This window comes from Pezoporus flaviventris, unplaced genomic scaffold (assembly GCF_033815535.1).
Source record: "Pezoporus flaviventris isolate CSIRO_AGI_PZ_B2104156 unplaced genomic scaffold, CSIRO_AGI_Pfla_v1 ptg000015l, whole genome shotgun sequence".
Taxonomy (NCBI): Eukaryota; Metazoa; Chordata; class Aves; order Psittaciformes; family Psittacidae; genus Pezoporus; species Pezoporus flaviventris.
This window is the reverse complement of record NW_026892563.1, coordinates 12,602,404-12,625,139: the sequence shown is the minus strand read 5'-3', so window position 1 is coordinate 12,625,139 and position 22,736 is coordinate 12,602,404. Positions and strand designations below refer to the sequence as shown.

The window sequence follows — 22,736 nt, the reverse complement described above, 5'->3', positions numbered from 1 at the left end:
GAGCAACCTGGTCTAGCAAGAGGGGTCCCTCCTTATGGCAGGGGGGTTGGAACTAGATGATCTTTAAGGTCCCTTCCAACCCAAACCATTCTATGGTTCTGTGAAATAGAAGACCTGTTGAAAAATTGTGGCATATAAACTATATTGGATGAAGAGGTTAAATTGCCACAGCCACCTAGTTTATTTTATCTATACTGCTGAGTAGTCCCAGAGCTGTAGTTGAGAATTCACTCCTACAAACAGCTTAGCATTTGTCAGCAGAGCTCCAGGAACTCTGTGCACCCTTCTAGCCTGTGACAAATGTGAGGTAATGCTACTTACATTCTCCTTAGAAACCAATATAATTCACTCTGTTACCTCCATTGCTGGCCAAAAATGTGCACAGACTATTAACATCAGCAGAAATTGCTAGTAACTGCTAACATGTGGCAAGCTGACTGTGCATGTGAGCTCTGATTAAAGTTGTTTAACCACTCCATGGAATAAAACTGCAGGTTTTTGTTTTAAACAGATAGCTGGATTGAAAATGATAACCTCTCTGTGGACAAGAATGTGGATGATCAAGCTGACAGCAGCAGCATCAGGAGCAGAGGTAGCTTGCATTCTGCAGCTAGTGGGGAACACAAAGGTTTGCCAATGCCCCGTCTGCAATCCTTCTCATCTGGTCAGGTATTCAACTGCAGCATGGGTATGCAAATACTTGTCATTCCCAGCAAGGACGACCATGTTCTGGAAGTCAGTGTCACGTGACAACTCTCTATGAAAACACGGAAAGCAAAACCCATTAGAAACTGGATATGAAAGCACTTTAAAGGATTATGACCCCGATTAGTCTTTGTTGTAACGCTCTTAGCTATAAGGACATCTGTGGCACTCAACATGTACTGGCCATGGAAGCACCAGACAATTGTATCAATTTAAATGTACAGTGAAGCTTGTGTCAGCTAGTTTATATTGCCACTTTAGTAGGTTTTGTGTGAGCTATTGGGTTTTCTCCCTTCAGTCACATCCTGCTTCACAACACAGGGCAACAAAAGCAAAAAATCCAAATACTTGGACCACTTCTTTATTTTTTTGACTGGCAACTGAGAGATTCGTTTCACGCTTCCTACATATTTTAGAATTTAGAGTTGGACGATGTAGTTATCCTAATCTTGGATTTTTATTTTAGTAATTTACAAGCCTTTCCACATGTGCCAGAAACACAACAAAGCGTACAACAGCACATTCCCTGGTGTAGTAATTGTTTTTCTGTTTGTTTTTTGTTTGTTTGTTTTATCACTATTAATTCCTGCCATTGCAATTTTTTATTAAACTTCCATCACTTGCATACTTAGATGCATGGAAGAGCTACTGCTATAAACAATCTTAACTGAACAAAATTCCTTCATTTTTTGAGGCTTTCTCCTTCACAGAGTAGACACTGTGATGTCACATATTATATGATGTTTTTGGGGTGGGTCATCCTCTTGCATAGTTCTTACCAAAGAAAGATACTGATAGAATTTAATAATAAAATATTTGGCTTATTGAGTTCCCGGATTAATTCCTTTTATTACCATTTCTAAGTGGCTTGGTTTGCTGCCTCAATTTTTAAATTGGGGCAAAAATTTCAGTATGATGTGAAACTTGAACAGTCAACCTTTCATCATAAAGGGGTAGTGTAATTATTACTGATTAGAAGCCAGACTTCTGCATTCGTGATGGAAGAAAGAGGTTGGTTTGATATAGGAAAGCTTGCAGATGTAGAATAATTGTGAAGCAAAGTTAAAACATGTAACTTAAAGAATTTCATTATTTATATCTGAAATGTAAATACAAAAAAATGTAAAAATAAAAAAAGGTGTAATTTTTGTGAATGTTGCAAATCCACCTGTGACTGGAAAAATTACAACTCCTGATGTCCTGCTTCTGATATTGAAACTTGTGCATTTAATGTGAGAATGACCTCTTCTACTTGCAGATCTATAATGGTGCGTTGTCAACGGACTCCACAGAGGAAAACTGTCCCATATCAAATACTTGGTAGTAAAACTAAAGTGAGGAACTGCTCATTAGAAAAGTTAATTGTCAGTGGTTTTGGGTTTGGTTTTGTTTTTTTTCCTCTAAACTCAGGTTTTGCTAAATTATAAAGGGAAAGAAAAAACTAAACGATCTTTCCCAAAAGAATAGCAATTAAGTTGAAAAATGAATAGACACCCTGCACTGGTCTAAACTTTTTTTTTAATTATTATTAATTTTTGTTTTTAAAAAAGTATGTCTAAATAGATGTATAAAGTAGACCTACTAGCTAAAACTGTCATGCATCTTCTTTCTGTGAAGGAATGCCCTATCTCTGTGGAAATCATACCATTTTATTCTGGATAAAACCCAAAGCATCATTTAGTGTGAATGACTGCTGGGATTCTTTGACTGGAAAAGGTAACAAGTTAGTGACTTTGACACTGCAGGTATTATAATTAATTCCATTTTCATGGTTTGCTATTAAATCATTTTTCACACTGTTCTGTAATATACTGTTAGATCAAACATATTGTACTAAGATTGTTTAATGAAATTGTAAGCGTTACAGTTCTAAATATACATGTTTTAAAAAGAAATCAACTTCTCTGCTGCTGTGACTTCTGTTGAACTTCTAAGGAGTGATTGCTTCGTCTGTTTTAGCCAAAGCTACTTTAACAGGAGAATGTTTTCTAAGCTTAACTGAGGGGCTGTATTTAGAACAGCACTTTAAAGCATGGACTCCAGCTGTCTGACAGGGGTTGCCACTCTGAGAAGGAGCTGCCCAGCATGCACAGGGCCGCCTTCAGCGCTGCCCCTTTAAGAAATCATGGAATTGATGAGGTTGGAAAAGACTTTTAAGATGCTAATTTCACTACTAACCCAGGTCACTAAGGGCCTCACCTGTATGGCTTCTGAACACTTCAGGGATGGTGATTCCACCACTTCCCTTGGCAGCCTGTGCCAATACCTGATTACCGTCTCAGTGAAGAAATTTTCCCCAATTTAAGCCCCCCCCCCCTTCGGCACAGCTTGAGGCCATTTCCTCTTGTCCTATCACTTGTTACCTGGGAGAAGATACCTACCCCCACCTCACTACAGCCTCCTTTCAGATAGCTGCAGAGTGATAAAGTCCCCCCCCTGAGCCTTCTCTGGAGTAACTAACCCCAGCTCCCTCAGCCGTTGCCTATCACACTTGTGCTCCAGGACCTTCACCTAGAAAGGCCGTCACTTTTACGTTCCGGGCAGCCCCGCTGCCACTGGGGAGCCTCAAACACACACACACACACACACACACGCACACACACGCACGCACAAACGCACAAACCGCCGCTCTCCGTTCGGACTCCCGCTCCGCCTCCCCTGGATTCCTTCCCGGTCGGGAGCCCCGGGCCCAACAGCTGTATCCTGAAAGAAACCGAGAGCGACTGACCTGAAACGCGACCCTGGCGGCGGAGGCCGGGTAATGGCATGGGCTGTGTCGATGCGAAGTGGGGAGACCGAGCGCTACGGAACGGGGCGAACCACGGACCCTTTGTTTCGAGCAACAGTTTCCCTCCCCTCTGCATCGGAAGGCCGGCGGGGAGCCACCGCCTCCTCCCCGTACGCATGCGTGGGACTGCCCGCGCGGCGCTGCCGTATTTCCGTGCTGGCTGTGGCGCCACGAGTTTCTGCCGCGCGGCCGCCGCTGCTATGAAGTTCGCGTACCGGGTGAGTGCTGCCCGCGCGCGACCCTGCCGCCTGCTCGCTGCCTTCTTAACGCCGTTCCCCTCTCCTTCTCCTGTCCCTTCTCCCTTCGCAGTTCTCCGGCCTGCTGGGCACCGTGTACCGCCGCGGGAACCTCAGCTTCACCCGCGATGGCAACTCCCTCATCAGCCCCGTGGGGAACAGGATCTCCGTCTTTGACCTGAAGAAGTAAGCGATGCCCAGTGTCTGTCTCTTCCCTCCATGCCTCCCGGGCTTCTCTCAGGTCGTTGGCCTAGCTCTCCGCCAGTCCCTACCCAGACCGCCCTTGGGCGGCAGGGCACGGCGGCAGGCAAGTCCGTGTTGTCCATGGGAGGTGGGCACAGTGCTCCCTGAGCCGCCTCTGCGGCTGCTGCGGGCTGGGGCTCTCCAGGATGGTTTGCTGCGTAAAGCATCTTGAATTACTGTGGCTTAGCATTGAAAGGTAGAATCCTGCCTAGCAGAGTAACCGTCGAGATGTTTCACGGTGTTGGTTTCTGTAGAGCTCCGTAAGGAGCGTAGGATAAGAAGTATGTAAAAGCGTGTGTTAGAAACAAAAAAGAAGGAAAGATGATTTGTGTTGGATTCGGTTGTATGGTTTCTTTATGTGTTTCTGTGAGGCTACTGCTACAGGTTGCCCAGAGAAGTTGTGGCTGCGCCATCCCTGGAAGTGTTCAAGGCCAGGTTGGATGGGGCCTTGAGCAACCTGGTCTAGTGGAAGGTGTCCCTGCCCATGGCAAGGGGGAGTGGAACTAAGATGACCTTAAAGGTCCCTTCCAACCCAGACCGTTCTATGTTTCCTTGTATATGTCAAGGTCTAGGCTGTCATCTGCCCTTTCCTATAGGCCAGAGTTATGACTGATGCTCATTATGCTGGTATTCTGGTCAGGAGCTCATCTCTTACATAGTTGGTGTTTATGGGATTGTGAAAGCTAAAGAAAATCACGGGGGTTTTACATCTAGGTGTATTCTATGGCTTTAAGGTATCGAACCATATTTCATTGTCACCAAAGATGACTGTTATTTCTATGTCCTCGTACCAAATTTACTGTTTTATCTTTTCTTGCAGCAATAAGTGTGAGACACTCCCATTGGCTACACGGCTTAATATTGTGTGTGTGGGACTCTCTCCAGATGGAAGTCTTGCCATTTTGATTGATGAAGGTACTTTTATAAAGGAGGCATTTATTTTGTAAAAGAATATCATAAAAATACAGCCTTAAGAGGGGAAGGTGAATACCTAGTGTATTGCTAGATATTCAGCCTTATTACAAATCAGAAGTGCTCTGCTTTAAAAATTATGTTAGAATTTCTGCAGAAGATATCTTCATTTAGAGAACTTAAAAATAACTTATTTACAGAATTTAGGTAGTGAATTGTAATTTTGATTATATTTTTCTTGTTAATAATATGAAGCACACTGTCATGAAACATTTCTGAGGAGGTACATCCCCCCAGCTTAAGGAAAGAAACTAAAGCTTGCTAAGGTTATGGTTTCTATGGGAATTTGATTATTTCCACAGTCCTTCTTTTTCTGTGCTTACAGAGGGAGCTGCCTTGCTTGTCAGTTTGATTGGGAAATGTGTGATACATCGCTTTTACTTTCACAAGCCAGTTCACAGTGTGAGCTTTTCCCCTGATGGCAAGTGAGTAAAATTGTGTGTGCTTTAGAACAAAACAACAGAAAGTACCCCATAAACTAGTTGTGATTTTGAAGACATTCTGACCAGTCTGGGATGATCCTTACTGATTAGTGTAGGGGGCATTTTATGTGTAAAGTTGAGAGGGGAAGAAAAGCAAAGCCTTGGAAACAGATACTGTCAGGAAAGTTGCCTCTAACATGTGTTGTTTGTGGTGGGACTCTTTGAAATGTAGAAGGTTTGCTGTGAGTTTTAACTGCTCTTATGTGTGGCATAAAGTGAAAGAGCCCACAGGGAGATAGTGCTGCGGGGTTGCACCATGGCACTTGTGTCAGTGCAGTTTCACTACTGACTTGGGTCAGTGTTTGGGTTAGTCTAAGACAACTGTGCTACTGAAAGAGGCAGTTCTTTGAATCCAGTGCTTCTGTTTATATCCCTTATATTTTAACTGCATGGTCACAGGTCTGAAGTGTGGGTGAAGTGTGAAGTCTGAAGTGTGGTGTTCCAAGTGTCAGAAGGGTGAGAGGAAAAACTGCAAAGCTCCCCTCTTGGTAGCATTTCTCAGTTGGATTGACTTAAAGTGATCCTGAATTAGGTTTTTGAGTTAAAGTTGTAATCACAGTTCTATGTTGGGAAATTATACTGGCAGCAGGACCAGATTAAAAGATATGTGTAACAGGGGTGCAGATGTTTTGTGTTGCTGAAAGTGACTGATATGTGGAGCTGAAGAGAGGTTGAAATAGAATATCCTGGTTTGAATGTTTGAACCTTTTTTTCCTTTGTGAGAACTGGAGAGCAAGTATTTCATTATTCAACTGAAGTGATTTTTACTGAAGGTTTTCTGTCTTACACCATGTAAATTGGGGGGTAATAACAATCTGAAAATTTTTTGTTTTTCATTCAAAATATTTATCATTTCAATAACACAGTAACTATTTTTATCATTGTTTTGTTCCATTGTATTGCAGTCTGTACTGAACAGTTGTTTGCTTTAACAGCTTTGTGTGCAATTTTTCCCCACACATGACAGGAAATTTGTGATTACAAAAGACAATGTTGCTCTTATGTACCATGCTCCTGGGAAGAAAAGAGAATTTAATGCATTTGTTCTGGACAAAACTTACTACGGTCCATATGATGAAACAACTTGTATTGACTGGACTGATGATTCCAAGTGAGTTGTTAAACTGATGCTCTGTCTCCCTGCTCATGTTGTTAATACTTGCATGCATGTTGCAGTCCTTTTTCTTTGCTTAGTATTGTACTAGCTTTAAAAACCCTTTCTGGCTCTTCTGATTCTCATTCTCTGTTGAATTAAGAAAAATGTGTTAGGCAGACTAGAAAGTATAAAATGTGCAAGGATCAGCAATGGATTTTTGCTTGAAAATGCCTAGTTATGTATAAAAGGAACATATCTTAGGAATGTGAGCAGTCCATCTATCTTTGCTAGAGTTGCCAAGCTCAGTTTAAAGCTCTGTTGTGTGTAAAATTACTTATAAATTGGTGACTGGTGTCTTCTTGCTCATGATGTTCTCCACCCCATGAAAAGTTTTGCAAACCAGTATTCTAATTCAGATTGCCTTTTCCTTTATAGATGTTTCGCAGTAGGGAGCAAGGACATGTCTACATGGGTGTTTGGAGCAGAACGATGGGCAAACTTGATCTACTACTCACTTGGAGGGCACAAGGATGTAATAGTGGCCTGCTTTTTTGAAGAGAACAGTCTAGATGTATGTATAATCACACAACATTCTTAAGATTATGCTTCAACTATTTTAATAATAAAATTTGCCTATAGATAAGGATGATGACTGTTTTGATAATATCTCAACATTTAGAAAATCTGTAAGTAATAGGTCTCAACTCCTCAGCTGTGATGGGGACCATGAGTGTTTGAAGAAGTAAAATTTAGGAGGGAGAGTAAACTACTTAAAATAGCTCCCTCCAAAAATAACAGTTTTAATACGAAAAAATAATTGGCTGTAATGGTAACTGGTAATCGGATTGCCATTGGTCTTTTCAAAAATTACCTGAGGGCAGGTAAAGTAAATCGCCACTTCTCAGGGCAAGTGATTTTTTCTGAAAGCACCTTGAGTTCTAGAGGACTAAGTAATGTATTATAATGATAGAGTGCAGATTTGCTAACTCTTCTGCTTGTCTGTATTTGTAACAGGACAGCAGAATACAAAACACAGGTATTGTACAATAATTCTGTTTGTGTTCTAGCTGTACACAATTAGCCAGGATGCAGCTCTCTGTGTGTGGCAGTGTGATACAGAGCTTGATGGCTTGAAGCCCATGCCCCCTAAAAATGCAGCTAGAGAAAAGGATGCAGAAGAAGATGATGAAGAGTTTCTTGAAGAGCCAAAGGGTGAAGAAATTCATGGAAAAGCCAATCCAAGTGAACAAGAGACTAGAGAAAAGGTTAAATATTCACGTGTTGCAAAGTAAGTGATTCAAGTCTAGAGACTTTGAGTTCTTGCAAGAAGAGATTGGTTAACTTCAAGAGGTGACAGCAGTGTTTGATAAAGGTAGTTTATCAGCCTTTTTGGAGATGCTTTCCGGGAGGATCTCCATGTCTGTCAATATCAAAGGAGGTGTGGCTTACAAAGAGAATTGTAAGATAGTCAGAGCATTTACCTTTGATTGAAGAAGGGTAATGTTCATAGGCAGTCTCTTGTCAGTGGAGTTGAAGGAGATAGAGGATGCATGTAGGGGCCATCTGGGAGCACCTGACATCAGGCTTCTGTTCTCAGTCTCTCTGACTGTCAAGGAGATATAAAGTAAGTACCCTACCCCAACCCATGGTGGCATTAGCCTTGGTGAACATCACTTCCAGACTGAAGGAATTCAGAGTATACAGCTGTTGGATAATGTTCAGATACTCTTTATTTGACTATCATGTGGTGCTTGTCTGTTTAATTCCAGTAAGGGATATAGCTACGAACTGAGAAGACCTTCTCTACGCAATAGTATTTATGACTGTTGCTTCAATTCCGTGGCTTCAATTCCATGACTTCAATTCCTCTGTAAGAGGACTTGCATATAGAAGAATAAGTAGTGAATGCATGGAGCTATCCACATTAGGGCATTAGATAATGGGAAAACACAGTGCAGTCCCTTTCACTGTGTGTGATCAGGTGTCCCTTCTTATAATCAGATTACTGTAGCAGCTGTAAACATTGAGGAAAAGAAGAGAATTGGCTTTCCCTAGCTATGTAAAGTACATACATTTAGCAATTTCTGGAACTACTGCTTTTTAGTTTTATTGTAGAATACCTTAATCAGAATTATTTGACCTGTATTGAAATGCATCTGTAATTGCATGTTTTTCTTTCACATTCAGTTTGCTTCTTTTTTGATGCCAGGTATTTTTTCAATAAGGAAGGAGATTTTAATAACCTGACATGTGCAGCCTATCACAAGAAAACACACCTTTTAGTCACTGGTTTTGCCTCTGGAATCTTTCATCTCCATGAGCTTCCAGATTTCAATCTGATCCACTCGTTGAGGTGAGGTTTCAGGTTGTTGGGTTTTGGGTTTGTTTGGTTTTGTGTCGGTGATATGTTTTTAGGGAGGTTTCTTATTTGAGAAATAACCATGTTTAATACTGAAGGGTGAATAATCGGAGCACAAAAATCTTAAAACAAGAGTGTCTGTTTAGTATTGTGATTTCTGGAATGGCAGAATCAGAGTAAGGCATACCTAATAAATACCATACAGCTGCATTCCATAGCTTGTTATGGAAGAGTTTGAGGAACTCCTGCATATTAGTTGTTGGCTATAGGTTTCTTTAATATTGTGAACTTTGTTCTCAGCTTCTTTGTAGAAAATAAAGACAATACTGGAGGAAAGGGGGAAGTTCTGCATATGTAATATCTGTAAATTGTCTCTAAGTTAAAAAAAAATGTTTTCCATTGCTCTGTGATGCTAAAGAATGCATAATGTCCCTGCTTAAAAAATATTTTTTGTCTTTTTCTTGAATGTGGGGAGTTTGTGCTGGCAAGTACATCTTTGTTTGGCGTGTGGATATTCTGTCTTCATTCCGAATAAGGCAGTATTGCCTGTTTGATGTTTTTGAATATAACAAGGCAAGAATTTGTATGAGGTTTTTGATGTTACAGTAATACAGAGTATTACAGTAATACAGTACAGTAGTACAGTAATACAGTTCAGTAATCAAAGAACTTGCTTGAACACAGGTAATAAACCCCACATTTGAAGCTTTATCACACAAGGCATGAAAGCACAAATTTGTTTATTGAGTGATTCTCTCTTCAGTATTTCAGACCAAAGGATAGCTTCTGTTTCTATCAACTGTACTGGTGACTGGATTGCCTTTGGATGTTCAGGTTTGTCAATTTTTTTGGTCTGTATTCATGGAAAAATGAGGAATGTTGTGGGCATGCAAGCCCTAATTCCTCTTACTCATCTTACCCCCAATGTTAGTTTTCTTAATAATTTATAGTCTCATCTCTGTAGTGTCTAGATATAGTAAAGCAAGTATCCCTAATCAGTTTCTCCTCACAGAATTCTTGTGATTCAGGAAAGTGTTGTGTTGTCAAAGGCAAAAAAAAACCAAAACAAAACAAAATGTGTCATGTATGAAAACTCTAGCAGAATCATGATAAAGCCCATAGCCTTTTTAATTTATAATATGCTTTTGTTCTGCACACAGTCTCTCTTCCTTTGCCACTTGTTGCACATGTCATTCTTCAAAGCTTCCTGTATGTTCCAGCATTCCTACCCAGTCCATAATGGTTTGCATGGTAATCAAGATTATACCTGTATGTGCAGCCCTACTTTTCTTTCCATCTAATTTATCATTTAGTTGATGGCATTGCTGTTGTAGAATTGAGAATGTTAATGCAAGTAACAGCTCCTGCTTTTTGAGGAAAGTTGCCTTGAACTTATGAAAGGAAAAGGGCTTTTGTTAGTATTGATAGATGCATAATGCAGCCTGTCTGTATCTAAACATTATGCTTGCATTTGCAGGGTCATTGTATTTGTAATTCTGGTTAATCCTTCTCCTGCATTTACAGGTTTGGGTCAGCTCCTGGTGTGGGAATGGCAAAGCGAGTCCTATGTGCTGAAGCAGCAGGGACATTTCAACAGCATGGTTTCATTAGCATATTCTCCAGATGGACAATACATTGTAACTGGAGGGGAGGATGGGAAAGTAAGTGAGGCAGTAGTAATGAGATACCAACTTGAATCTTAATAACATAGTAAAGACCTTGAATTTCCAATTTATCTGAAGAGCTCCTTTACTGTAAATTAATACGTGGTTTTTCTTAATATAAAGTCAAATTTTTTTCTCCTCAAGTGTTCTGATTTTTCTCTTGAACATATATATATTTTGATTTATTATTACTGGTATCCTCTACAGATTGCATCACTTACGCTATTTAGCTAATGATTTTTTAATCATTATAGATGGCAATCGCCATAAACACAAAAAGATCTAATTCATTAACTGTTAACTTATGTATGCTCATAGTGATTCCATGAGATTTTGGAATGAATGAACTTCACCCAAATTCATGTCCTTTTAATAATTGGTTTTGATGTGAAATCAATTAGAATTATTTATAAAATTGCAATCCCTAAAGAGATTTTTCTGAAATGTACCATTGCAGAAGCTTGGGGTTCTTTAAAGAAAAATTAGCTTCTTATGAATGACTTGTACTGCAATGACAGATACCTTTATTGGTTTTCTAAAGGTGTTTTGTAGTGTAATCCCACAGTCTCTTGGCAGGTAACTGGGACAAAGATAGTATCTTATTTTCTATCAAAACTTGTGAATGTCAGAAAAAGACCTGCCACTTCATGGTTTCTGCCATTTGGATACTAAATTGGCCAAATCCCAGAAGTCTCAAACTGCATGTAGTTAAAAGCGTAACATCTTTCTTCAAGGGAAAAAAAAAAAAGCTAATATCAATTGTAACTTCTGGAATGGCTTTGCAGTTGGTTTTGAATTTGACACTTGATTAGACAGTATGAAGCTTGGGAGCTGAAAGTGCTCAATAAGTGCTACAGCTTTCCAAGAAAACTAACCTTGTTTCAAAATTTTTTTTTGTGTATCTCCACTTAAATTTTTATGTTGTGTGTGTATCTTCAGGGGTTTAATGATAAGATGTGGCCTGTTTGTCTCACTTGTACAGAATTCCTTATCAATAGTTTTGAAAATCCTTTATGCTATTGCAGAGTTCTAAGATTGACTTCTTTATTCTTCTGCTACCTTACCTTTACGTTCTGTCTGAACTGGTTATGGAAATTCTGATAAAGCTTTTCTTTCATGCAGGTGAAAGTGTGGAACACTTCAAGTAGCTTCTGTTTTGTCACGTTCACAGAACATACCAGTGGTGTGACTGCTGTAACTTTTACTTCCAATGGTTATGTCATTTTGAGTGCTTCCCTAGATGGAACAGTGCGTGCTTTTGATCTACACAGGTAATTCTTCATAAAACCTTTTGTGTGTCATGTAGCCTTTAGTTGTTGCTAAGTGGTGTTTAGCCTGACCAAGGACTTTCTGAGTCTCATGCTCTGCCAGGAAGGAGGGGAAGCCAGGAGGAAGCAAAGACACAACACCTGACCCAAACTAGCCAAAGAGATATTCTATACCACAGCACGTCATGCCCAGGATGTGGAACTGGGGGCAGTTACCTGGAAGGGAGATCACTTCTGGGGTTGGGGTGGATATCGGTTGGTGGGTGGTGAGCGGTTGTATTCTCTTCCCTTGTTATTTCCCTTATCATTATTGTTATTAGTGGTAGCAATAGTGGTTTGTGTTATACCTTAGTTACTGGACTGCTCTTATCTCAACCTGTGGGAGTTAAGCTCTTTAGATTCTCCTCCCCATCCTTCTGGGAGTGGGGTGGGGGAAAGGGTGGGAGGGGAAGGGGGAGAGTGAGAGAGAGAGAGACTGTGTGGTCTGATTTACAGCTGGGCTTAAACCATGACAACGCTCTTGCTTCATATTTAGTAATTAGGAATTTTATCATTCCTACTGCTCAAAGAGGGAGAAGACAGCCAGAATAACAGAATGCTTGCTATCATTTTAGTGATGAAGCTGTTTTAATATAACTGTATACAGAACTAGATGTGTAAATGAGCCTGTGCTTCCTAAAGAATGGACGTATGTTGTGTAGTAGAAGAAAGCTCTTCTGTTTGCGTATTTCTGGCTGCTATTTCTGCAAAGTTGTTAATACCTTTTTTGAATCATAGAATTATGCTGAGGCATTGCATCTAATTTTATACAAATAATATTTTTTCCATAGATAGCTTAAAAGACTTTACAAGTAAAAGGAAATACTTTTTCAAGGAAGTTTGTAAATCACATGTTTAAATCTACCTGAAACATTTTCATAATTTTCACATTTACCACAGATACCGCAATTTCCGTACCTTTACATCTCCACGACCAAGTCAGTTCTCTTGTTTAGCCGTGGATTCCAGTGGCGAGATTGTGTCAGCTGGTTCCCAGGATTCCTTTGAAATATTCATCTGGTCAATGCAGAGTGGGAGGCTGCTAGATGTAAGGACCTACAGTGTTGGAGGGCTTGAATTTAACACGTAATATACATTGTGATGATCCTAAGTAACTTTGGGATTCATTGGAGGTTTTTAATACAACATTGTTTTGTTATATTTGAGAACTGGAGCTGCATTATGTTACTGTCGGCAATTTTTGATTGTTGCATGGAGGCTATACTGGATTTTTGTGGGGAAAATGTTTTTAGAATTTTGGAGTAATGAGCTCTTTCTAGCTGATGAAGTAACACCGGTATTGCTGAGCTAACACATGGACATGAGATCCTCCAGTAGCTCTTCAGAGATACTATTTTCTACATGTTTTTGGTTTGTTTTTTTTTGTTTGTTTGTTTGTTTTTTTTTTTCCAAGTAATGAAAAAATTTTAGCTGCTGTCCTAAGACTTTGATACAGATTCATGGACAGTTTTGCTGGAGCAAAACAGGGCACAGTTTCTTGTGTAGAAGATTTTTCTTGTGTAGGGTGAGAAATAACCCACTGTCTTGCTGCTAGTTTGAAAAGCATTGTGTTCAGAGTAGATATAATAAAGCAAGGGCATGGTACTTCTGAGCAAATCAAACTCACTTGCTGTTTTTAATTCTTAAGCATTATTGTACATCTTGTACAAGTAGATGAACTAAGCAATTTAGGTATTTAATTTGGCATAGCTATTGAATACTGATCACTGTAGCACCTCAGCATATACTTGAGTGCATCTCCAGAGCTTTTAGTTTCTTTCCTTGATTTCTTTTGAGAGGAGCAGGAGCTCCATGCTATAAAAATCTGTATTACTCTTATTCACAGTTCTTACTAGCGTTTTTTTTTTAATATTTTCAGATGCAAGACACAATGAATTATCAGAGCAATGACTTGCTTTTTCACAGCTGATCTGACTGTTCTGACGTGGGGGTGGGAGAAGCCCACTGTATTCCTAAGTCTTGGTCTCTAAAGAGCCTATGTGCATGCATAAGAATGGTTGCAGAGGTCTATGCAATGGTTGTACTTCAGTGATTTTAAAAAATCCAAAAACTTGTGAAAATTAAAAGTTGGGAATCACTGGTATGCATCATGACACACGTGCAAAAGCGAACTCAAGCATGTGTGGACAAGTCAGGCATGGTTTCATTGCTATGTTTAGAGTTTACTGAATGGCTACGTTAATTTGTTTCTTTCACCTAATTCCATGTTATCATTTTTCTTTTATTAGGTCTTATCAGGTCATGAGGGCCCCATCAGCAGTTTGTCCTTTAACCCAATGAAGTGTGTTCTAGCTAGTGCCTCTTGGGATAAAACTGTCAAGTTATGGGATATGTTAGAAAGCTGGAGAACTAAGGAGACATTTATATTGAACTCGGATGGTAACCTTTACTTCATCTTTTATCAAATATAAAAATACTATTTAAAATATTTCAAGAATGAACAAGGCAAATACAGACACTTATTCTTGGTAATGAAAACCAAAAGTTGAGATAGTTCTCTGTAGTATTTAGTTAACAGTGCAAGAAATATTTTTGATTTAATACTGGATTTAGCTTTATAACTAGCTAAACATTTGCATGTTGTCCAGAGAAAAAGTAGTCATGCTTGTTACTCTGAATCTTTTTCTAGTAGTTAAGATCCTAGAAAAATATAGTGTATTTTATTTCAAAAATATCTGACAGCATTTTGAACTATTGATTGAATTCTTTGCAGTTCTTGTTGTTGCTTTCCGTCCTGATGGCAAGGAGCTTGCAGTTGCTGCTTTGAATGGACAGATAACATTTTGGGATCATGAAAGTGCAGTGCAAACTGGCTCAATTGAGGGAAGGCATGACCTCCAGATGGGAAGGAAGGAGCTTGACAAAATAACTGCCAAACAATCAGCCAAGGGAAAGTAAGTAAATGAGACTGCAGTGAAAAGAGGTGCCTTTTGAGTTGTTTGAACATTTGAAGTACATCTGCTGTCCAAATATTTTTATTCTGATGTTGGATTTTAAACAACTGCCTGACTTGACATCTGGATGGATCCTTCTTGTCTTCTGCTTTGTCCACCTACTGAGCAGATCTGTCAGTTATAAACGTGGGTTGCCAGCATAATACTGAGCTTCTCATTCCGAGTTGTTCCCTTGCTAAATGTGGTAGGTTTTTAAGTGTGTATCTTGCTATGTAGGCACTAATATGTAATTAGTGTCTAGAAGCTGTTATTTTTTTTTTTAAAAAGTCCTATATGCTGTGGGATTTATTACACATGCTACTATGCATGTGAAGTAATGTTGAAAGGCAAGTTGTGTATTCTCAAAAAGTCTAATATAGAAGTCATGTTTCATTCTTTTTCCCTTGAACCTTTTCTTTTTTTTCTCCCTGTATTGCTCCCACTCAAAACAAAATGGAAACAATGACTTTTTTCCTGTTCTTTTTTTTTTAATGAGCTCTCAACCCTCTCTTTAAAACATATCATTTGTTTTTTCTCTAGCTTTTCTGACTGTTCATAGTATAGGGTGTAGTTGAGAGCTCATTCATTGAGCTGACACTCCGAATCAGAAGTATGGAAGTACTTCAGAAAGCTGTTGAAGTTCTGAATTATTTGCAATTCTTAGTAAAGCACCAAGTACTTGTTTGTGGTAAATGATTTTGTATGTCAAGTACATGTTGTGTGAGTGAAGATCTTCACTTTTCCTATGAAATGGTTATTCTTTTGTGTCTTCCAGCTCAAATGTGGCAGTGAAATTAACTACTTTCTCTTTTTCTACTAGATCTTTTACTACTCTGTGTTACTCAGCAGATGGTCAATCTATTCTGGCAGGTGGATTGTCAAAATTTGTCTGTATATATAATGTCAAGGAGCAGATTCTCATGAAAAAATTTGAAATTTCATGCAACTTTTCTTTAGATGCAATGGAGGTATGTGACCGCAGGAGTCAGGTTTTTTCACTCCCCCACCCCTTTGGTTTTGGTGTTAACATCTCACTGTGTGGGATTCATGAATGTTTTGATAAGCAGAGGTCTATTTTCTTAGTTTTGTGCAGGAGAGTAGTAAGGAAATATTATACAGAAAACAAAATTAATTAAAATTAATTCCTGACATTCAGCTAACTACTAAAGTCTTGTCATATTGCAGTGTTTGTACTGAATGAGCAGAACTCTTAAGCAAGTTAAGTCAGTTGGCACTTAACTTAAAATTGAAGAGAAAATTTAAATTATCAATATTTTGTAACTTTCCCTGGGTGTCAGTTGCTTGTATTAGCAAAGAAATGAAGGATTTTATTTTGGACACAGAACAGCATCACTGAGCTTTACAAACTGGGTTTCTGAATATTGCCAAAAGCAAAATTTAAGTTCCTTTAAAGTGAGTGATGAAAAGCATCAGAAAGAACAAAATTCTGGTAACCCTTTTTGACATCCCCTTGTCTGGAAGAATGAGGGTTATTCCAGTGTTCATGTCAGGCTGTATTTGACTGTGGTTCCAAGTATATATTTTTTTTTTTTAACAAGAGTGGAGCAGCGTTTGTTGCTCTGCTGCCCTCTTTTGTGGTAGTGTATCTCAACATGTGGCTTAAAAGGATATCGGAAATCAGACCGCTAGAAAAGAGTCCTGGAGGGAATGGATGTTTTAAAACGGAGAGCAGGGAGGTCCCTAACACATTTGCATAGCTGTCAGCCTTTCCATTAGCATGATGCAGTTATGGAACCTGAAGGGGAAGAAGAATAGGGCTGCATCTGAGGAAATACTGTATCTCTTAAGTAGAACAACATTATAATAATGTGAAACCACAGTCCAAACTGAGTTGTGCTGTTCTGAGGCCTTACGAGCAAAGCAGCCTGATTCTCATCTGTGGTTGGATGCTGTTGCCTGGTGGTGTGAGATAGGGCAGTTTCTCCATGAATTTGGAAGAAAGTGCAGCAAAATAATTACTAGATGACTCTTAAATGTTAGGAAGAATTTTCAGTTAATATAGGTGTTTGAGAGGAGTTTCAGTGCAGTGGATGTGGAACTTACATATTTTTCTAGGAATACTTAGATCGGAGAAAAATGACTGAATTTGGCAGCATGGCTCTGATTGATGGAGGAGCTGGAGATGAAGATGGTGTTGCCATTCCCCTTCCTGGAGTAAAAAGAGGTATGGTTTTTGGTTTTGCTGTCTTCTTACTAGTTTTTTGTGGATCAAAACCTTTGACATAGGCTTGATACCAGATAAGAATGGTTTAAATTGTTCAGCTCAGTTTTAAAGTTAAAATTACCTGAATGTTCTGTAGCTGCAGGAATCTGTTACACGAGTGTTCAGGTGATGGATGGGTGGTTCCTTTTGCATAGTAACAGCAGCAGGAAACAGGAGGTCCCCTGGGTATGGAACCTGGCAGTGTTGATTTAATTTTCAAAGAGCAGAATTCAGTCCCACCGATTCAGCTATAGGATCTCTTGGATGTGGACTTTCACTTACCTTGTCTTTAACTCTGCCAAGTTTTGGCATGTTCTGCATTATTTATCAGCATAATGATAACAGTTAGAGTTGATAGCTAGACTGGGAACTTCGGTGAATATCTTAAATCACTTTTAAACTTCTCTTTTAGGTGACATGAGTTATCGACATTTTAAACCGGAAATAAGAGTGACTTGCCTACGATTCTCTCCTACAGGTGAGTATTAACAATAAATATAAGCTTATTCTTTTCATTTGATATTAGCAAAAAAAAATAGAGTATTGGATGAGTAATAATGAAGTACAAATGGCTTGGAGATGGTGTCTAGATGTTACACAGTGCTGCTAGGTTTGTAGGCTAGTTTCCCACATAGTGGATAATTGGGAAACGGAAGCCTACATCACTTTCAGCATCATCATCAATGTACATCATTTTTTACAAGTATTGTCATTGCTGACAGGTCCATCAATGATGCATGGCTTTCAGTCTTACCCCCACTTCTTGTAAATAATGAAGAGTCACCTGTTTATCATTACTCTTTTGTTTCTTTCCTAGGAAACTCAGCTTTGTTCTTAAATATTGTTGACTTCTCTTCTAGGACGAAGTTGGGCAGCCACCACCACAGAGGGTCTCCTTGTCTATTCACTGGACTCTGGGCTAATTTTTGATCCTTTTGAGCTAGATATTGATGTCACACCCAGCAATATACGAAAAACACTGCATCAAAAGGAATACACTAAGGCTATTGTCATGGCCTTCAAGCTGAATGAAAAAAAACTAATTCAGGAGGTCATAGAGGCTGTACCTAGTGATGAAGGTGAGTAGATCTTCCGTTAAATTAAAATCTCTGTAAGCAGAGATGTGTAAGCTAAATAAGTTGAGCTGTAAAGGGCAAAGTTTAGCTCTTGGGGAGCTGGAGGGGAGAAGTATAATATTTTATTAAAAAAAAAAAAGGGCAAAAACCAACCAACCAAAAAAACCCCAGAAGAAACACCACAACTTTTTAGTGCAGTGTTTTAATTTAATTTTACCAATTTACAGCATGCTTATGTATTAGCATGTAACTGTGTAAATTTTACCAGTTTGTGTAAATTTACCAATTTTACCAATACTGTGCAAATTTTTACCAATTTGCAGCATGCTCATGTATTAGCATATAACTGTGCTGACAGATAACCAGATACTGGGCTGTAGCTCAAGGATGTAGTCAACAGTTGGAGGGAAGCGATTAGTCTTCTCTGTTGAGCATTTGTGAGGCCACATCAGGAGCCCTGTGCTTTGGACTTGACCGTACAAGAAAGACGTTGATACTCTGGAGCATCTGGTGGGGGGGCTTGGAAAATTATTAGAGGGCCAGAGTGCATGACAGGTGAGGAGAGGCTTAAGAGAGTTGAGTTTGTCCAGTCTTCAAAAGAAAAGGGCAATATTTTTACTGCCTTCAAGTGCCTAACAGGTGTTAGAAGACAGAAACAGAATTGAAGTTCCAGAATCATAGAATCACAGAAGGGTTAGGGTTGGAGAGATCCTTCAGTAGTTACCTAGTCCAACCCCCCTTTACTGACATACTCAGTAAAGTGTAGTTACACTGAAAGAGGAGGAGAGGGTAAAAGTTCTAAAGGAGAGCTGATGCGGGAAGAGTATTCTGTTAAGAGGAAGAACTTGGAGGCGAGGAAGGGCAGGGTGTTACATTCTTGCTTTTAAATACAGTAGTGATTGGAAAGCTCAAAGACAGGTACCTTGAAATGCAATCAAGACGGACTTTTTCTTTCCTTTGTTTTTGTTCGTTTTTGTTTGTTTCTTTGTTGGGGGGGGTGGTGTTTTGTTTGGTTTTTTCCCTTCCTCATGCTTTACTGTGGTCTCTTTCACGTTATTCAACTTTGGCTATGGGCTTTTTTCCTTTTTGCGCAGTTGATGTTGTCTGCTCATCACTCCCAGACCTATACGTGGAGAAGGTATTGGAGTTCCTGGCCTCTGCATTTGAGATATCTTGTCATTTAGAGTTCTATCTTATTTGGGCTCATAAGTTGCTCATGCTGCATGGACAGAAACTGAAAACAAGGTGAGATCTTGTGGAAGTTAAAACACAAGCATTTTAAAATTGGTTTACCTGTCAGCTTAGTATTTGTACTTAATGTTTGCTGACATTCTAGACAATGCATAGACAATAATTAAAACTACTTAATTTTTACAACTTCTTTACTAATGGTAAAAGTTACAGTTTGAACTTGATGATCTTAAAGGTCTTTTCCAACCTGAATGATTCTATGATTCTAACAAGTGTGTATAATAGAATTAGAATGCATAATAGGAATTTTGAGGATAAATTGCAAAAAGTGTTTTGCAGCTATTACAGGTAAAATTTAGCATAACTTGCTTAGCCTAAAAGCACATAAAGATTTCAAGAGTGATGGTAGGATTTTAGAAATTGCATTTTTAAACAATTATGCATATTAATTGTAATGAAAAGATAATGTGCAGGTATGGACTGCATTTTTATAGGCTTATGATTATAGCATGCACTCTTAGCTTGTTAGTACTCTGCTTTTCTACATAGTTTTTTATAATTATATGGGCCTTGTCTGTGAATTACATTCAGCCAACCCAAAATATAGAGTTTATAGACTTTCAGGAACAAAAAGTAGGCAAATTTACAAATTTAAAATAACTGAGAAGTAATACGAGAAGGAGTCTTGCAGGTTAAAAGAAACAGTGCATTGTTTAACGCTTTCCTTGCTTCAACATGGGTATTCATGTTTTAGTTACTTAAATGACTGGAACATCTATTCTCCTTTTGTTACTCTTGAAGTAGAAGAGGACGACAATTTAAAACAAACTGTTCCTTGTTAAGAAAGTATTGTAGTAACTGGAAGGAACTGTTATCACTACATTGAGCAGAAAGAGTTCTTCAAGCTGCAGTTTTACATTACGAAAAAAGTGGTTTCTGGCAATATTTTGTGTTGAGTATAATTATTGAAGGCTGAGTCAAAAGCAAAGAGCTTTTGTTTATTTAGTGTTGTCTTAAAATGTTCATGCTGAAAAGTTAATGTATGCTTGTTAAAGTTTTGTGAGTATAGAAAAGTTCTAGACTTCCATGTGTACATATAAATTGCACTGCAAATTGCATGTTTTCTGCATTGAAGGTCAGTGAAGCTGCTCCCTATGATCCAGTTCCTTCAGAAAAGCATCCAGCATCATTTTGAAGATGTTTCAAAACTGTATGTATTGTTAAATTTAAAAGTTTATATCAAAACCCTGCACAAAACTGTAGAGTAATTGGGGTATATTAGTCTGGTGTTAGAACTTTTGATATAATCTTCTTTTAGAGGTGTTTTTATTTTAAGAGGAAAATGGAATCTTATTTCTAACTTGTTCCTATTTATTTTTACAGGTGTGAATGGAATATCTACAATATTAAATATGCATTGGCCATGTCACAACAGCGGGGTATGAAACGTCTGGCAGAAGAACCATCAGAAGATGAAGAAAACTTGGATTCTGATAGCGATTATCTTATGCAAGAAGTTCATAAAGACAATTCAAGTTCCTAGTTATTCTGTGAGAAGGAGAAGACTCAAGACAATAATTTTATGCAGTGGTATTCACTGAGAATGAGTGGTCCTCATAGTGGCACAATTTAGCTGCTCCAGTGTGGATGGAGTTACATGTGAGTTAGTTGGAGAAATGCAGGATAGACGAAGTGCCATCCATGGCGTATTTGGTGTGCCCTTTGGCCATAACAACTCGACAGCATTGATTTCTTAATTGTTTTTTATATATATATTATTATTCCTGATTTCAATAAGAAAAAATGTTCTTCTATAGGTGAAGTTAGAAGCCTGACTGGAAAAAATGCATTCTTTATTAAAAATGCATTGTATGTAGGTGAAGTATTGTGAGTTTTGTAATGCACTCTTGTCATACTTTGGACTTTTATTTTTTTTAATCCTGTTTTAAAATCATTCTTTACTGGAGGTCTACAGACTGCTCTCAACTTAAATGTTTTACTTGGTTTTAATACCTATGTGTTACTGGAATACTGTTTTCCTAGTTCTGTAACATCCAAATCTGCTGAAGTTTCAACAATGAGGATAAAAGATATATCCATAGCAATGTATATGGGAGAAAATTTACTGGACTGTACAACTTTTGCAGAGGTTTAATTACCATGAGATACTGTAGCAAAAATTTGTTTGGAAAATACAAACTTAATGTAACTTAAACTTTAAGAGAACATGGTACAAATATTTCTTTTTCTGATTAAAGCCCTTGTTTTGTTTTTTAAAGTTTTTTTAATATATTAAAAGCTGAAGCAGTTGATTTCCTGGGGTTTTGTGAATTTGTGTGAAATTGGCAAGTAATGACAGTGAGGTCGTGAATACAAGGAACAATACCCATGCTTGTAATACTTTCAGGCCACATGTTGAAAGGGCTCTGTTTAATGAGGATACTGCAAATACTATTTTTTCTTTTTTTATCTCCAGTGTATTCTGTTCTTCTGGATTTGTTTTCTAGTCACTTTCCTCTCCTGGAATAGAGGAGAGGTATGAATAATAAAAACTGCTGAAGAAAGACATATATAGTCAGTTTCTAGAATTTCAGTATGTAAAACAAAATTACACTTGCTACTTAAATAAAACATAACAAACATAAAAACATGCTTTGGGGTTACAGTCTTCATGCTCAAAACGTTTATCAAGGCTTCTCAAAATATATTTTAGAACGTACAAGAGCCGTGAGAGGGGTAGTGTAGCACCAGTTATATATGACATAAGGGTATGTTCTAGTTGCATTAGTCATTTGGCTTAAGCTGTTACAAGCTTCTAGGTAATCAGAACATTTTATGATGCACATGAAAGTCAGTCCAACTTTCCAGTGTGCCCTACCATCTTCATAGAAAGAGTAATGATATACCAGGGTTTAAGCCTGGTCCAAAGTTTGGCTTGATCCTTGTGCTTGCTGGCGTAATTTCCGAGTCAGACAATGGCTCAGGGGGGCTGGGGTTTGGTTTTGAACCAGTGCTTGATTTGAGCTGATCATACATAGATCATAGAATGCTTTGGGTTGGAAAGGACTTTAAGATCATCTACTTCTAGCCCCCAGCCATGGTCAGGGCCAAGGTGCTCAAGGCTCTGTCCAGCCTGGCCTTGAATACTGCCAGGGATGGAGCTTTTGTACCACTCTCACAGTAAAGAACTTCCTTATATTTCACCTAAATCTCCCCTGTTTAAGTTTTAACCCATTACCCCTTGTCCTATCACTACAGTCCCTAATGAATAGTCCCTCTTCAGCATCCTTGTAGCTCCCTTCAGATACTGGAAGGCTGCTATGAGGTCTCCACGCAGCCTCCTCTTCTCCAGGCTGAACAGCCCCAACTTCCTCAGCCTGTCTTCATACAGGAAGTGCTCCAGTCCCCTGATCATCCTCGTGGCACTCCTCTGGACTTA

General features: G+C 38.7%; 2 protein-coding genes across 3 annotated transcripts in view; both read left to right on the top strand.

Moving 5' to 3' along the window:
• TRAPPC10 (trafficking protein particle complex subunit 10) overlaps positions 1-2,604 on the top strand; it is a 43,544-nt gene extending 40,940 nt beyond the window's left edge. Inside the window, exon 23 of the mRNA XM_061453455.1 lies at positions 512-2,604. Within this exon, the coding sequence (XP_061309439.1) occupies positions 512-750 (239 nt within the window). The 3' untranslated portion in view covers positions 751-2,604. The remainder of the gene's footprint in view (positions 1-511) is intronic.
• Positions 2,605-3,650: 1,046 nt separating this feature from the next.
• On the top strand, positions 3,651-21,575 carry PWP2 (PWP2 small subunit processome component). 2 transcript variants are annotated; one of them, XM_061453453.1, is made up of 21 exons: positions 3,651-3,711; positions 3,803-3,915; positions 4,793-4,887; positions 5,270-5,369; positions 6,394-6,537; positions 6,958-7,093; positions 7,590-7,810; positions 8,732-8,875; positions 9,645-9,715; positions 10,406-10,542; positions 11,668-11,816; positions 12,753-12,900; positions 14,102-14,252; positions 14,587-14,767; positions 15,627-15,774; positions 16,883-16,991; positions 17,443-17,508; positions 17,891-18,109; positions 19,201-19,351; positions 20,433-20,507; positions 20,681-21,575. In XM_061453453.1, exons 1-21 carry the CDS (start codon positions 3,694-3,696, stop codon positions 20,838-20,840), a joined length of 2,736 nt encoding a protein of 911 aa, XP_061309437.1. In that variant the 5' UTR covers positions 3,651-3,693; the 3' UTR covers positions 20,841-21,575. The 2 variants fall into 2 exon arrangements, with proteins under 2 accessions (XP_061309437.1, XP_061309438.1); XM_061453454.1 differs by lacking the exon at positions 9,645-9,715 and having other exon boundaries at positions 11,717-11,816.
• The last annotated feature ends 1,161 nt before the right edge of the window (positions 21,576-22,736 follow it).